Source organism: Mauremys reevesii, linkage group 15 (genome assembly GCF_016161935.1).
Source record: "Mauremys reevesii isolate NIE-2019 linkage group 15, ASM1616193v1, whole genome shotgun sequence".
In the NCBI taxonomy this organism is placed as follows: Eukaryota; Metazoa; Chordata; order Testudines; family Geoemydidae; genus Mauremys; species Mauremys reevesii.
Genome location: NC_052637.1, coordinates 32,541,972 through 32,557,830, shown reverse-complemented (window position 1 = coordinate 32,557,830; position 15,859 = coordinate 32,541,972). Strand labels below are relative to the sequence as shown.

Genomic DNA, 15,859 nt, shown 5'->3' with positions numbered 1-15,859 from the left:
AGGGACTGAGAGTCCTGTGGCACCTTTAAGACTAACAGATGTATTGGAGCATAAGCTTTCGTGGGTGAATACCCACTTCGTCAGACGCATGTAACAGAAATTTCCAGAGGCAGGTATAAATATGCAGGCAAGATCTAAGGGAGGTTGGGGAAACGTCATATGTACTCAGGGAGCCTCGTGCGTGGACTGGGGAAGAAGAGAAGGTGCAGGGGGGAATGCATACGTATTAAGAGTTAGTACACAGATCTTGAGCCAAAGCCCATTGAAGTTAGTGGAAAGGCTTCTGTTAACTGCACTAGGCTTTTGAGCAGGCTCACAGAAAGGGGAAATTACAGAGTACCCCCATGTCTTCTTCTCCCACTCCATTGCCTACACCTCCCCAGTCATGTCCTTTTTAACCACCTTATTAAAAATGAACACAGATCTATTTTAGTGACCTCTCCATGTACGGCACACCTCCCGCCGCCAGGCCTGGGAAATTCTATTGTCTTCTGGTTGACCCCTTATGCAGCACTCTCAGTTCTTGTATCTTTCTTGTAAAGCGCTTCGGCACCTTATTCCAAGCTAATACAGTAGAACTTCAGCATTACGGACACCTCAGGAAGGGAGGTTGTGTCTGTAACTCTGAACAAAGCGCAGTTCCGGCTCTGGCTCCAGCAGCTGACGCTCCGGGCCAGGCTCCAGCAGCAGCTGAGCTCCCTCCTCAGCACCGGCAGCTTCCTTGCAGGCAGCTTCTTTCCCTGGGTCTAACTGAGTTTGCAAGCTTGTCCCTCTCCCAGCCTGGGGTGGGGGGTGTGAAAACAGCATGTCCCCCTCCTGGCTGGGGGAGGGAGGGTAGACCAGTGTGTCAGCCTCCCAGCCAAGAGAGAGGTGAAAGCGGCGCAGACCCCAGCACTGGTCCTGCTCTGCTGGCTCTGGTTGCCTTGGGCTGGCAGCCCCATCATGTTCGCTTCCTAGCGGTAAGTGGCTGCCCCGCATGTGGGGGTGAGGACAGGCAGCCCAGATGTACAGTACTTGCTTTTCTGTTTGTTTTTTTGGTCTCTGCTGCTGCCTGATTGGTTACTTCTGGTTTCACATGGTGTCCGATTGACCGGTCGGTCCGTAACTCTGGTGTTCGTATCTGTGAGGTTCTACTGTATGTCAGATGTGGTCCCTCTGGCCTCGTGTACTGCCAGAGATAGATCTGATGGTTTTAATCTAAGCCATTGTCACTCCCTATCTATCTCCTGATTAGCACCTTCTAGAGCACATATCCAGGATGTCATCTCTCCCCCCCTCCCCGTTGTTCATCACTTTGTATTTTTCTATAATGCAGTTTGACAAGCTCTCTCGGTTCTGGTCTGGATCTGGATCCCATCTCCCTTTGGATCCAGCCTCTAGTTTTGTGTCATTCCCAAATGCATGCGCTTGGTTCCACGTTCTCTCTTCCTGGTCACTAATACACCATTGGAACAGGACTGGGTCCAACACAGATTCCTGAGCCACTACGTTTCCTACCTTCATCCCAGCTTACTTCTACCCATTCACTGCTGTGACATCAGATATTCAACCACTTTTGTGAGTCAGTTGAGAACTTCACCACGAGAGCATAAGCAGTAACCTTCAACGCTACAGGATCTCTCCCCATCTCTCTGGCATTACCTCGAATTTCATAACTGTAGATTAGATTATATTGTAGGGCTAAGGGAGAAGGCACAATCAATAGCAAGATAGAAACAAGCAGGAAAACAAAGGAGTAGAAGACGAACTGCGCCGTTATACCAAGGGCAATACTTGAATCAGAGGACTAAGCTTGTTTATATTAAACAAAGCCATCAAGTCATTTAGGGACAGATTTACAAAGATCTTTAGGGGCAAATAGGTTTCTAATGAGATTTACAAAAGTACCATTGACATCAATGGGAGCTAGGGGCCTAACTCACTTTGTAAATCTAGTCTTTATGGCCAAGCTGCTTACAAATGTAGGCAGGGAAAGTCAGGCATTGATGCACAAAAAACGTCCAACTGCGCCCATAGAGTGGGGTGGGTGGGTGTTATGGACATAGGTTTGAAGGCTCCTTTGAAAACTTGGCACTCAAAAGCACCTGTTCACCTACGGGACAAGGATGTCTTCCTTCCTGCCTGACCTCCCCACTCTACACTAATCCTATCACGGGCTCCCCAAGGTCTCTCCCTGCTCCGCCCAGCTCAGTGTCCCTCTGCATTTCCACCCCTCCCCTTTGTATGTTTTGCTTTCCTATCTCAATAACCTGCCTCTTGCCATCTTAAAACTACCTCCCAGTCTGAGTTCTAGTCTAATCTCCATCCTCCCCAGACTGTGTCATTCCCCCAGCAGGGGTCACTGTGGACTCGGACATGTGACAGCGACGTTTGGCTTTAATGAAGTGCATGACGGATAAGCCTCATGCGCTCTGAAAGTCTGCATTATTTCTTGTGTGTCTCCATGCCTATAGAGTTCAACTCCAGAGCTATGTGCACAGCCATTAAATAATGGTGGTTTTTTGTTTTCCTTTTTTTTCTTCTTCTAAGAATTGTTGGCTTTAAACAATACCCTGAAAAACTAAAACCTAAAAAAAAATATTTCCTTCTTTCTGGTAAAATATTTACTCTAAATGTCAAGGGTAGCTTGTCAATTCCCCTTGTAAAAAAGAAACAGATGGTGATATTTTTATCCACTCCCTACCAACACAACACAAAAGGCAGATGCTTCTGTTTTACATCCTGGCTGTTGTGCTCAGGTACTGTTGTTGTTACTTATTACACTCCCTGGCTCCCTGTCTGATCTGCTCTGTGCTGGTTTCCTGAGTTTGGAAAGGACTGGCTGGCTCAGGGAACGTAAGGAGTTCTGAAGTCTTTAACCTTTAAGGCTGGGAAGCAAATCTAAACCAGGCTGGCAGCAACCAAAACAAATCATTACCCTCAAATGGCAGCTTAGCATGCTATGTTAAACATGTTCGTTGATCTCAGTCCAGTTCTGGGCAGGCAGGGATCCACATCACAAACAACAAACACTGTCCTCACTAGCACCCTTTTTGAAGACTACAGACTAAAGCATGTGAAGACTGAAATACACCCAGATCCGGGCTTAAGCATGTTAGGAGAAAAGCTTGCACTGTCTCAATCAGTTTGATGCCTATTCTGTATATGAATCCTAGGTACTTTTATGCCTCTCCATAACTGTAGTATCTGAGCACTTCAGAATCACACACATTCCTCACAACAGCCCCACAAGAAGTGCTATTATCCCCATTTTACAGATGGGAAAACAGGGGCACAGAATGATTAAGTGATGTGCCCAAGGTCACTCAGGAAATCTGTGGTACAGTAGGAAATTGAACCAGGTCTCCTGAGTCCCAGGCAAGCACCCTCCCCAACCTTCCTCTTGTGAGGAAACTCTGTTCTGTGGATACAATGAAGAAATTCAATCTCCAGGGCCTGGCAACTTTCACCAGCACCAGCATCAAATTAAAGATGGAACAAAGTGATTTTCCTGACAAGACACCATCTGAGTTCCATCATACGAGGAATAGGAAGGAATAGGAGGTCATTCTTCTATATTGGCCAGCAGAGGATGCATGTTGAGAAAGCGGGCCTAAGAAATTATATAACCCTTTGGTTCTTTCAAATTCCTAATCAGAATATAATCCAGTGCATGTGTGTCATGTCTGCACTGCAGCCCGCACAACACCCCGCTGCTTCTCCTGTAACATTATCCCCAGGCCTACCGAAAAAAATCTGAAGAAAAATGTAATCCCAGATGTACGCCAACGGTCTGAAGGAGAGCTTTCCCGTCAGCTGTAGAGAAATTGGAGGAAAAAACCTCATGAGCCGACCTTATTAGCATAGACACACCACCTACTTTGCCCAGTGACTAATTTTCGCTGTTTTGGGTTAAAATTCACTTAAGCCTTGAAAGCAGGGGTAATTAAATGCTTTTATCCTTATTGTACAATTAAAAGGCACACTCACTCACTAAACATGGGGTAGTGAGTCATAGCCACGTGACACTCAGAGCGGGTGGGGACAGATCTTCCTATCTGGTAAGGAGGAGTTTGTTTAAAGGTCCCAGATGCCATCTGACCCTTCCTCTCCAGGTCTAGGGGCTGAGCCTTACATCGGCCGTGGAGACAGCGTGCAGTAAAAGGCAGGCTCCCCACTACCCAGGGAAATCACTAAGGTCTGGGTTAGGGGTGGAACACAGCGAAAGGTAGCCTGGTGAGATCAGCAGCAAAAGCAGCCTCTTGCCCAACAAATCCTAGAAGAATGATGGGGCTGTAGGGCTGGACCCAGCCAGACCATGGACACAGCAGAGCAATGGCAGAGGCCTCACTCGCTGGAGGGGACCCCACCTGAATGCTCTCCATAATGCTTTGCTGACGTTCGACAACAAAACATGAGTGGGGTGCAGTGGAGGGAAAGGAGGAGACGCATGTTAAAGAGACATTCATCCATAGGGCTTCCACGCTGCAAGGTGGGAAGCTGAGGCAAAGGCCTCCTGCCCAAGATCCTGTGGGGCGGGTGGTTTACTTATTGTCTGCATACTTCCGAGTCATTGTTGCTGTGTTTTCCCAAATTAATGCTGTGTCCCCTCTCCCCTTAATAAATGTTTGCTTTTCGTTATACACAGACTCGGTGCTTGCGAGGGGGGAAGTATTGACTAGTAGAGACGCCCACAGAAGGTATTTAGTTTTCCCAAATTTCTGGGTGGGGGCTCAAGACGGTTTTATTTTGTAATTTTAAGAGGAACCTCTGGATATGGAGCTGGCATTTGCTGCTGCTGCCACCATCTGTCAGAAGGTTAAATGCTAATTAATGAAAAACATCATAGTCCTCATGCCTTCAGGCACTGAAGCTAAGACCCACCAGGTCAACAGAAAGACTCCAGTTGGAGCCGGATAAGGTCCTAGATAGAACCGCAAAGTAACGCAACCTCAGCATTTCCGAGACATTAGTGTCAGCTCCATTACAATGGCTTTAACCATCCCAGCACCTCATCAATATTGCCCAAGATCCTGCTGATATTATTGCCTGCAAACCCACGCTATCCAATCCACTGCTCCGGCAATTTAGTGCTGAACGATCCAGCTGATTCGAGCCCTCTGGACATTGTGACACGGTAGCCAGCTGAGATTGCATTAAGGACAATTTCAGCCTGCGTCAGGCATCTGACAAATGAGGAAATTGGAGTCATAGAAGTTCTTCAGCATGAAAAAAATGCTAATCCCTTGAGTTTCTCTTGGTTCTGCTGGCCTCAGCAGTCACAATGCTGCTAAACTCCAAGCATGCAGATGCTCCAAGACTGCTGTCAATCTCATCCCAGCTGGAACATATTTACTAACTTTAAGCCTGCTAGTCTGCTCAGCCCATTTGTATAAAGAAGTGGCAGCTCAGTGTTAATGCAGACTTTCCTCCGTGGGGGAAAAAACCAGCAAAGGTGATAATATGATAAAGAGGAGCAAAGCTATGAAATGACTATTTCATACAGCGATGGGAGGAAGAGTGAATAATTTACACATCTGCTTTGGAAGCTGAAGCCAAAGCTCTGAAGAGAGTAAAATAGCGTTGAAACCTATCCAAATTAATTCTGAATCCATTTTTAATTTGGATTTCTCTTGTATCTTGAGCTGTAGCGCTTGATCCTGACAACAGCAAGTTGAACACATTAGGAAGGAACGTTATTGGATCAGCCGTTCTTCTACAGGCTGGTACATCATAGAGAGCAGTGGAAACGCCTTGGAATGCCCCTTCTTTGTGAACACATTTTCAAACGTCTGTGCCTAGAGTGGGGCTTGAATACCCCTTTGTATAGCTTTAGGCCTGATATTCAATGACTGGCTTGTGTAATTACGCCCACACAATTGCATGTACATGATTTGCACGTATGCAGATTGGGTATTTGTTCATACAAATGGTCAGCCGCACACTTTGCTGGTCAGGTGTACAAGCAAATACTTGATTTGCATATGCATATGTGATTTTGCATACCCAATTGTGTGTACTGTATAAGGCAGTAGGGTATTTCTACAGCGAAATAAGACAAAGTAGCAATCAGCAAGGTCTTTTATAAGTAGCAAGCCTCTAGGACCATAAATCAAGGCAAGCTGCCATAAGCCAAAGCAAACTTAACAAAAACCCTTCACTTTCCTAACGTTCAATGCTGCAAGGTGTAGAGCGGTGGCTTCTCACAGGGATTTTTCTCCTGATGCCTCCCTGTCCTGGGGTGCTACACTCACCATTGAAGCGCCTCCTTCTGGTCACATCTGGGGATTAGCTCTACCATGTCGATGCCCCTTTCTGACGTTGCTCACTCCGTCTCTCAAGCGAGTGAGACCAGGAGAGACTCGACTGCTCCCGCTTTGTGGCCTGGCCCTCTGGCCAGGTCACTGTAGCCCTCCCCTTCTGGGGGGCATATATCAAAGTCTCTCGGAACCCCCCGTCCCAGGCAGTCTTCCCAGTCACTGCCCCATAACAGTGCCACTGCCCCAGTGGCTGGTAGGGGAACCCAGGCCCACCCTCTACACTTGTTTCCAGTTCAAGGAGCCTACAACACGCACCCAAGATCTATCCCTTTTTGCTGTATCCCTGGGCTGCTTCCGACCATACCTTCCCACACCTTGAGAGTGACAGCAGTTTCCATCTCTCCCACCCCGTTCCACTTTCAACTACTGGCCATTATAGAGGCCCCTCTGTTCCTGTCCTGATAAGCTTCGTCTCCCTGGCTCCTCCTCTAGGGGAAGCCCAGGCAGTTAACTGGCCCACCTAGCCACCTTCCCCCCTTCAGTCCTTGTGTGGGGTGGACACCCCATCACACTCCCTTATAGCCCTTCTTGCAATTCTACCCCTCGCACCTATACAGGAGTTGGCAAATGGCAGCCAGATGTCCTCACTTGCTGACCTTGGGTTGGCTCCGGTCCCTGTCTCGAGCGGAGTGAATAACTGATTTTTTTCAGTTTGGTGGCCAATAATTTTGGGGTGACCTGAAATAGAAATATTTTGGTTTTCTTGCCAAAATGACCCCCCTTCCCCAAATTTGTTTCAAGACAAATGAAATGTTTCATTTGACCGGAAATGAATATTTGTGTGTGTGTGTGTTTCATTTTCGGGAGTTTAACTTTTTTTAAAAAACATTTAGCTAAATTTGTAAACAGAAAACCAACTCTGAAATGAAAAGTGGAAACGTTTCATCTTGAAAATGTAGTAGTGAAAAGCTGCGGCTTAAAAATTTTTTTCCCCTCCCCCCAACTATTTTGTCTTGAGTCTATTCGCTAAATTCAACCCCAATTCATGAAAAGTTTGGGCTGGCTGAAGCATCACACAGGGCCTTGTGAAGGGTCCAGGCTCTGAAGTGAATTTCATACACTGAATTGACATTCCTACATTAATGGCAGCTAATTTCCCAGACAATATGGGCTTCATTTTGATTAAAACAAGAGGAGGCTGAGTTGTGCATCCAATTACACTTGCACATACACAGACGTCCCAACAGGTGGAGCTAAAGAATGCAAAATTTATTGTTCTTAAATGAGACAGCAAAATAAGTTGCTGGGCCTTGGGCAGGGAGGCCATGGTCAGCTGAGTCCATATGTGCATGTGCATCACAGCAGATGGATTTCCACATGTGGAGATTTATGAATTACTGAAAAGCCCCTACTTTAACGGTTGGCTTTTCATTTGCTACAAATCTAATCACAGAGGAACAGAATCGATTGTGAACATATTTAGGGAACGGTTTCATTGTTATCTTTTAAAAACTTCCTTTGCGTTATGCAGTGTTTGTGCAGTTTAGTCAATCACAAACATTCATGTACCCTCTTGAGAAAATACATCCTATGGCAACGGAACAAAATAATGTAAGGGCCTGATCCTGCAAATACCCTTTCCAACTGGAAGTTTACACTCGTACAAAGAATCCCATTGAGGTGAATGGGATAACTCACATGAACGAGGACAGCTCATGTGAATTAAGGACCCATATACAGATACGGAGACTCACTGAAAACAGGATCAAAGCCTTAAATTGAAAAAAAATAATAATCAGGAAACATTAGAGATCAACATAAAGCGCACTCAAAACATCTTATCTAGATGTGATCTAACACCACGGGCTCATTGAGAAAACCAAAAACCTTCACGGGAGGAGATTCTCCAGGTTTGACGTGCATCTCTCAGTTGAAGCGGGTGTGAAATAGATACCAATTTTACTTATAGAAATTCCAATTATCTTGTACTTTTCCTGTGTATGTATTAAAAAGGAGAGAGAAGAGCTGGGTAGATATTGTGAACATTTTCCTGCGAATGTGTGTTCGAACCCCTTTCAATCTAGCCAGGATCCCCATTCCATTTAGCAGTATGGGAAAGGCAGGGTGGCTGTGAGCCCGTGACCTTTCTGGGGCCAAGACTCAGGTTGAGAACCTTTGCTTTAAATGGATCTATTTTAACTGTGCTACTGCCCTTTTCGCCCCGTGGCTTTCTGTGGAAAAGTCTAACAAACAAGTATGCGGTCAGGAACGTTCACAGAATCAGCAAACAACAAGGAAACACTGGGAAACACCTGAAGAAAGCTAAACCTGAACCCACAATCACAAGTATTCACCTCAGAAACTTGATTGTCAGGGTTGCGATCACCCAATCAGGGAACAGACATATACAATGCAACGTATTTGTTCAATCAAAACTCACCATGAACTGTGTGCGCACAATCTGGGGACTTCTGAGCACGTAAATGGCAAAAGACGTAAAGGCCATGCAATTTGTGACAAATATGGCAAAGTTTGGCAAAAATATTAGCAGTTGCTAATTATTTGCTCATTTCTAGTTTTTTACCCACTAAAGGGCTGATCGAAAGCCTACTGAAGGCAATGGAAAAGCTTTAATGGATTTTTGATCCAGCTCTAACAGGCCATGTGGACAAAGCCTATGTTTTGATTCTTTCAGAGGAGAGTATGTCAGAAATATACAGATGGTGTGACCTTTTTTATTATTCATATTGCAGTAGCAAACAGATGGCCTAGTCAGAATGAGGCCGTTTTGCTAGGCCCTGCATAAACACACAGAGAGAAAGAGATACACCCCTACCCCAAAAGAAAAAACACCAGATGAAGGGAGGGGGAGTGCGATACAACATATGCGTAAAGAGACTGTGGGGATGATACGCTTGTTAGTTCCAGCATAACAAGAACATCCCCAATTATATTTGATAAGTTATCATATTTATTAAGGATATAAACCCTCATGCTTCAGGGCATAGGCCAAGCATGGTTTGCTTGGGGTCAGGAAGAAACTTCCTCCATGGGCAGGTTATTGCACAATTGTCCATTAAAATATATCTTGTTCCTGTCCGTGAAGCATCCAATACTGGCCACTGTCCGACTGGAAACCTGATTAGAGGGACCAGTGCTCTCATCTCATCAGGCCATTCTTACGATTAGTATCAGAGTGAAATTAATGGAGATTTTGGAGGGAAAAAAAATCTTCACATTTTAGGTTAAACAACAGTTTGGTCTCTGAATCTTTAAAAATTCGCTGCCACCTGCCACTAATTTTATTCTTGGTTACAAAAGCCATTGATTGCCTGAAGGGAGAGGGGAAAGAAGCTGTTAAGAAACACTTCACACAGAGCAAATGAGAGCACAAATAGCAGGGGATGTGTGCGTTAATGAGCAAAGTGGGCACTGATCAGTTTGCTACACAGTTAAGCCTGACCCTGAGATGTGTTGAGTGCCTGGAGCTCCCCTTGACTCGAACAGGACCTGAGGCTGTCATGTCTCAGAATCGGGCTGGGAGTTTGTTGTAAAGACAACGACAAGTTGTGCACGGAGCTGGAGGTGTGACTGGGCAGCAAACCCCGCGTGTTCTGTTTCACTGGGCCCTTGCATTGCACTCCAGAAAACAGTTCCGTTTCTTTGCATGGAGAGATTCAGGGAACCATCCCCAAGCAGAAGCTTGCACAGCCAACCTGCACCCCTTTTCTATCTTATCTCGCCCCAGTCGCTGCTTACCTTAATGGCCTGAGTGTTCGCAGCAGCCTCAAGACCCTCAGCATTCCAAGAATTTTAGTGCCGCTGTCCGATACCATTGAAACCAGGATGTCAATGACCGAGATGAGAACCAGCACCCCATCGAGCACATTCCAACTGCTCTTCAGGTAGGCCTTCTCCCCAAAGCACAAGCCGAGCGCCACCACCTGCCCAAATGGCAACAAGTTATGACTAATTCAGCCAGTATGTTTCTTCCAGTTAGCGACTTGCAGCTAATACATTATTCACAGATAAGTGATTGCGAGTCCATTTGCTTCCCAGTTTAGAAACCCAATTAGACAATTCTGTAAAGTGTTATACCGTAAGGACTGTAAAAATAACTCTGCAAAACACACCGCAGATTGCCCCTTAACAGCTGATGTATTTTTAATGCAGCTAAACCTAGTTGTGCAAAAGTGATTCTATTAATGTATAGCTGTTGCACAGAAGATTTGATCACATGATTATTTGGGCTACTGGGGGAGAGAAGTGGTTTCGAGGTCCTGACTATAGGCTATTGCTGTCCACCAGATTTGCAAATACAGAAGACAGGGGAAGGTTCCAAATGAGAGGGGAATAGTTCTGAGATGCTATGAATTATATGAGAGCGACACACAGGAAAAAGTCTTGCCAATCTTTGGGCCTGATTCAGGCTCTAATTCAGAAAAGCATTTAAGTATACATTTAATAAAATAACAACAAACCACCACCAGCTCTAATACAGCATTTTTCATTAGTAGATCTCAATGCACTATGCAAAGGGGGTCAGCATCATTATCCACATTTTACAGACGGGAAAACTGAGGCACAGGGAAATGAAATGATGTGCCCAAGGTCACCCAACAAGTCAGTGGCAGCCAGAGATAGGAATATAATCCCAGTCTCCTGAGTTTCAGTCCAGAACATTAGACACTAGGTCACATTGCCTCTTTAGCAAAGCACTTAAGCGTAAACTTATCCTTAGGTCATGGAAGTCAATGGGATTTACCCACATGGCTGAAGTAAAGCATGGGCTTAAGTGTGATATTGAAAAGGGATGGACTGCTGATTTGAGGCCTCTCATCTCATCTATACTGCTATAAATCAGGAATAACTTCAATGGAATGATGGTGCTGAAAAATGCACTAAGAATAAAGTGCCTGGTATTTACTGGGTTACTCCTCCTTCCCAAGTAGCAGAGCATATTAAGACATGATGATCTCTGGAAAAATGGGCACACGGGCTTTAGAAATCCAAAGTCATAAAATGGTGCTAATGCAGCAGAGCTAGGCTTATGCTGTGGCTTCATTTACCTTAACTGTCATCTCAGCCAGGAAGATTACTGTGAAGATGTAGTTGGACAGTGTTAGGAAAATTCGTTCCTATAAAAAAAGAAAAGAAAAGAAAATGAGAGACAAGTTTTTATAGTCTGCTCTCCAAATCTCTCTCTCGAGATATATATTTGGGTGGTTGCTTAATGTTCTCCTGATTTTATGCTGAACTAAGTCTTGGAATGTTTGCTCCTGAAGATGATGTCCAAATATTTATATGATAACACTTCACTTGTTTATAGATCTCTTTTCTTATGTTCCTTTGTGTATGTCAGTACCATGGACAGCTGCCAGCTTTCTCTATAGGATGCTGCTTGTTTCACCACAGATGATGGGGAAATAAGCGAAGGGTGTAATTGAAATTCACATGCCCTCTCTCTCAAATCTTTTCCATGTATCCTTTAGCCATTCCACACTTTCCTAAGTTCTGTACCATTCATTCACTCGTCCCAAGGACTCTGGGATGCATGGGGGTGCTTGACAGATGTAAGGAGTTTCCTTATGAATGATACATAGCGGGTGTCTCACAACCCTTCACCTGTGGATCTCAGAGTACTTCACCTGGTTGTTGTGGGGCTTAATGATTCTTGTAAAGTAAGTTGGATACCCACTATACAGAAAGGCAATCTGAGGCACAGAGAAACCATGCCTCAGCTGGTGTAAACTGCCATAGAAACATAGAACTGGAAGGGACCTCAAGAGGACATCTAGTCTAGACCCCTGCAGTCAAGGCAGGACTAAGTATTATCTAGACCATCCCTGACAGATGTTTGTCTAACCTGTTCTTAAAAATCCCCAGTGATGGAGATTTCACAACCTCCCTAGGCAATTTATACCAGTGCTTAACCACTCTGACAGTTAGGAAGCTATTCCTAGTGTCCAACCTAAACCGCCCTTGCTGCAATTTAAGCCCATTGATTCTTGTCCTATCCTCAGAGGTTAAGAAGAACAATTTTCTCCCTTCTCCTTGTAACAAACTTTTATGCACTTGAAAACTGGTATCATGTCCCCTCTCAGCCTTCTCTTCTCCAGACTAAACAAACCCAATTTTTTCAATCTTCCCTCATAGGCCATGTTTTCTAGACTGTTAATCATTTTTGTTGCTCTTCTCTGGATTTTCTCCAATTTGTCCACATCTTTCCTGAAATATGGCAGCCAGAACTGGACACAATATTCCAGTTGAGGCCTAATCAGCATGGAGTAGAGTGGAAGAATTACTTCTCATGTCTTGCTTATAATACTCCTGCTAATACATCCCAGAATGATGTTTTACTTTTTTTGCAACAGTGTTACACTGTTGAATCATATTTAGCTTGTGATCCACTATGACCCCCAGATCCCTTTCCGCAGTGCTCCTTCCTAGGCAGTCATTTCCCATTTTGTATGTGTGCAACTGATTGTTCCTTCCTAAGTGGAGTACTTTGCATTTGTTCTTATTGAATTTCATCCTATTTACTTCAGACCATTTCTCCAGTTTGTCCAGATCATTTTGAATTTTAATCCTATCCTCCAAAGCACTTGCAGCCCCTCCCAGCTTGGTATCATCCGCAAACTTTATGTGTACTCTCTCTGCCATTATCTAAATCATTGATGAAGATATTGAACAGAACCAGACCAAGAACCAATCCCTGCGGGACCCCTCTCGTTATGCCCTTCCAGTATGACTGTGAACCACTGATAACGACTCTCTGGGAATGATTTTCCAACCAGTTATGCACCCATCTTATAGTAGCTCCATCTAGGTTGCATTTTCCTAGTTTGTTTATGAGAAGGTCAGGCAAGACAGTATCAAAAGCCTTACTAAAGTCAAGATATACCACATCTACCATTTCCTCCTATCCACAGGGCTTGTTACCCTGTCAAAGAAAGCTCTCAGGTTGGTTTGACATGATTTGTTCTTGACAAATCCATGCTGACTGTTGCTTATCACCTCATTATCTTCTAGGTGTTTGCAAATTGATTTCTTAATTATTTGCTCCATTATCTTCCCAGGTTTTCCTTATTTCCCTTTTTAATATGGGCAAAATATTTGCCCTTTTCCAGTCTTCTGGAATGTCTCCATGTTTTCACTGAAGTCAATGAAATTACAGCCATTTATACCAGCTGAGAATCTGCCCCCAAGGAGTTTAAGTCACTTGCCCAAGACCACAACAGAGCTGGGAACAGAACCCAGCAGTTTTCCCATGCTCTAACCAGGGGCGGCTCTAGAAATCCGGCTGCCCCAAGCAGCGCGGAGCGCTGCGCCGCCCTTCCCCGGTCCCGCGGCGGGTCCCCTCTTCCCGCGGCTCCGGTTGAGCTCCTGCCGGCATGCCTGCGGCAGGTCCACCGGAGCCCGGGACGAGCGGACCTGCCGCAGTCATGCCTGCGGAGCTCAACCGAGCCGCGGGAAGACGGGACCCGCCGCAGTCTTGCCTGCGGCAGGTCCGCTGCCCCGGCTCGTGGACCTGCCGCAGGCATGCCGGCGGGAGCTCCACCGGAGCCAAATGCCGCCCCCCCCGGGAAACGGCCGCCCCCAAGCGCCTGCTTGGCGCGCTGGTGTCTAGAGCCGCCCCGGCTCTAACCCAGTCCCATGGTCTAACCACTAAACCATGCTTTCCTTCTGTGTAAGCAGCTAGTAATTACATAGGAGAGCCGTGGACTAATTCCTTATCTATAACCAGCAGAAACCTTTCTTTTTAATGATGATCATTAAATAAATTACACTTTCCCCTAATCGCTATACAATCTCTGATTGCTTGTACTGTGAGATGGAGAGTTGGGGAGGGTGGGGGGAGTAACACAGAAACACTGTGTGTGTGTGTGTGCGCGCACGCGCGTGTGCATGTGCGCACTCTCGCACGGGGACTAAACCATCTCACTGTAACATTATGAACGTTACTAGGGATCCTGGATTTTTTCCACTGCTCCCTAAAGAGCAGTTCTCTAAGAAATGCAGCTCTCTAAAAACCAGCTGCAATTTAACGACGAGAAAACACCATGGAAACTCTCATTTGCCGGGCCATGATTTACTGAGAGTGACACAGGAATCACTAAGTAGCTTGTTTCCATCCTGGTGTCCGTAATTAATCAAGTCTTAAAGATCCCTGCTGTGACCGCATGAGCCATGATAAAAAACATCCCTGGTCTTCAAGAGAGTGCAGCACAAAAGGTCGGCAAGTGTGCGGCGGGGCTGAGCATCTGCAGGAGTGGGTAAGCACCTGCTTTAGGCAGTGCAGATGAAATGGTAATAGCAGGTAGAGAAGAGTCAGAATATTACACTTCTCTTTGGCAAGTGTGCAGCAATTTGGAAGTGCCGTCTCCACGCACCGCATCCCCTACTCTCCGGAACAGGAAGACCTGCTGTGGAGAGACTGCCTCCCCTGCTCTGACTGGCCGGCTCTAATTGGGACAGGGAGAGAACTGGCTCTAGGCAGTTAGAAAATCCATGGCTCTGGAAGGCAAAGTACAATTATTTGAAACAAGTGAAGCTAAAATAACTATTTGTGTTTCCAGGCAAGAGCTCTGTCAGCTGGAACGGGGCTGTGTGCCCTGCGTCGCTCTTGCATCTCCTGCGGTGCCTCCCTTGGGTCCCCCCCTTCTGCTTTCTGGCTTCTGCTCAGCTCACCTTGATCCCAAGGTGACCTCACTGGCTTCCATGGTTACCATCCCCAGGCTGATGGGTCTCACATCTGCCTTTCTTCCCCTGAGCTCTCTCCCCTCTGTCCACTTCCACATCTCAGAAATCTCCTCCAAGTCCCGGCAAGACCAGAGTTCCTCATCCTCCCTCACCACTGGCAGCACCGCTGTCCTCCTCAATGCCACACTTTGGCCTCCTCCAATTCAGGCTCCCACCCAATCCTCTCACTTCTCCCTTTTCAAACAGCACTAGAGACCCCGCCTTTCCTCCCCATCTTTGCTGCTCCCACACCTGTTCTCACCCAGGGCCATCCCGCACCTTGACTGGTGCAATGTCCCAGAGGCCCAGTTCAGATGGCTTTTAAACTGGAGAACAACAAATAGCACGGAGTGGATAACAAATGCCCTTATTTGCATGTGGATCCAGGTCACCATAAAAAACAAACAAACAAAACAACACCACACACCAGCCTTTCCCTGAACATCCATGCAAATAAAATACCGCTCTGTGCAAGGGCTTCTGGACAGGGCTCTAAGGGGACCCAACATGGGACCAAAGAGCCATTCAGAATGTGAAGGAATGCTCCCAAACGCGTGGGCCAGATTCTCAGCTGCTATAACTTCAATGGAGTTATACTGATTTACACCAGCTGAGGACCTGGCACTATTTCTGCAATATTCAGTAGGTGTGTCCAGACAGCACCATTTAATACCTCCGAAGAAAGTTGGGACAGCAAAGAAGTCCTTTGCTCTAGCTTTCTAAGAGCCTCCACAATACCAAGAGCTACAACAGGATTTCCAAAGCTGCCTAGAGGAGACAGACACCCAGTTCCCACTCATTTCAATGGGAACAGGGCCTCCAAATCCTTTCACCAGCTTTGGAAAAATCTCTGCCTCCATCATTTTCATGAAACCCTC

The 15,859-nt window shown here is 45.9% G+C and overlaps 1 protein-coding gene across 3 annotated transcripts in view; it reads right to left on the bottom strand.

Moving 5' to 3' along the window:
• Positions 1-15,859, bottom strand: part of LOC120383191 (voltage-dependent T-type calcium channel subunit alpha-1G-like) — a 275,720-nt gene that overhangs the window by 41,722 nt on the left and 218,139 nt on the right. For all 3 annotated transcript variants that reach the window (XM_039500955.1, XM_039500956.1, XM_039500954.1), the window contains 2 exons: positions 11,309-11,377; positions 9,999-10,183 (listed from right to left, as the gene is read on the bottom strand). In XM_039500955.1, coding sequence (XP_039356889.1) covers positions 9,999-10,183; positions 11,309-11,377 — 254 coding nt within the window. The remainder of the gene's footprint in view (positions 1-9,998; positions 10,184-11,308; positions 11,378-15,859) is intronic.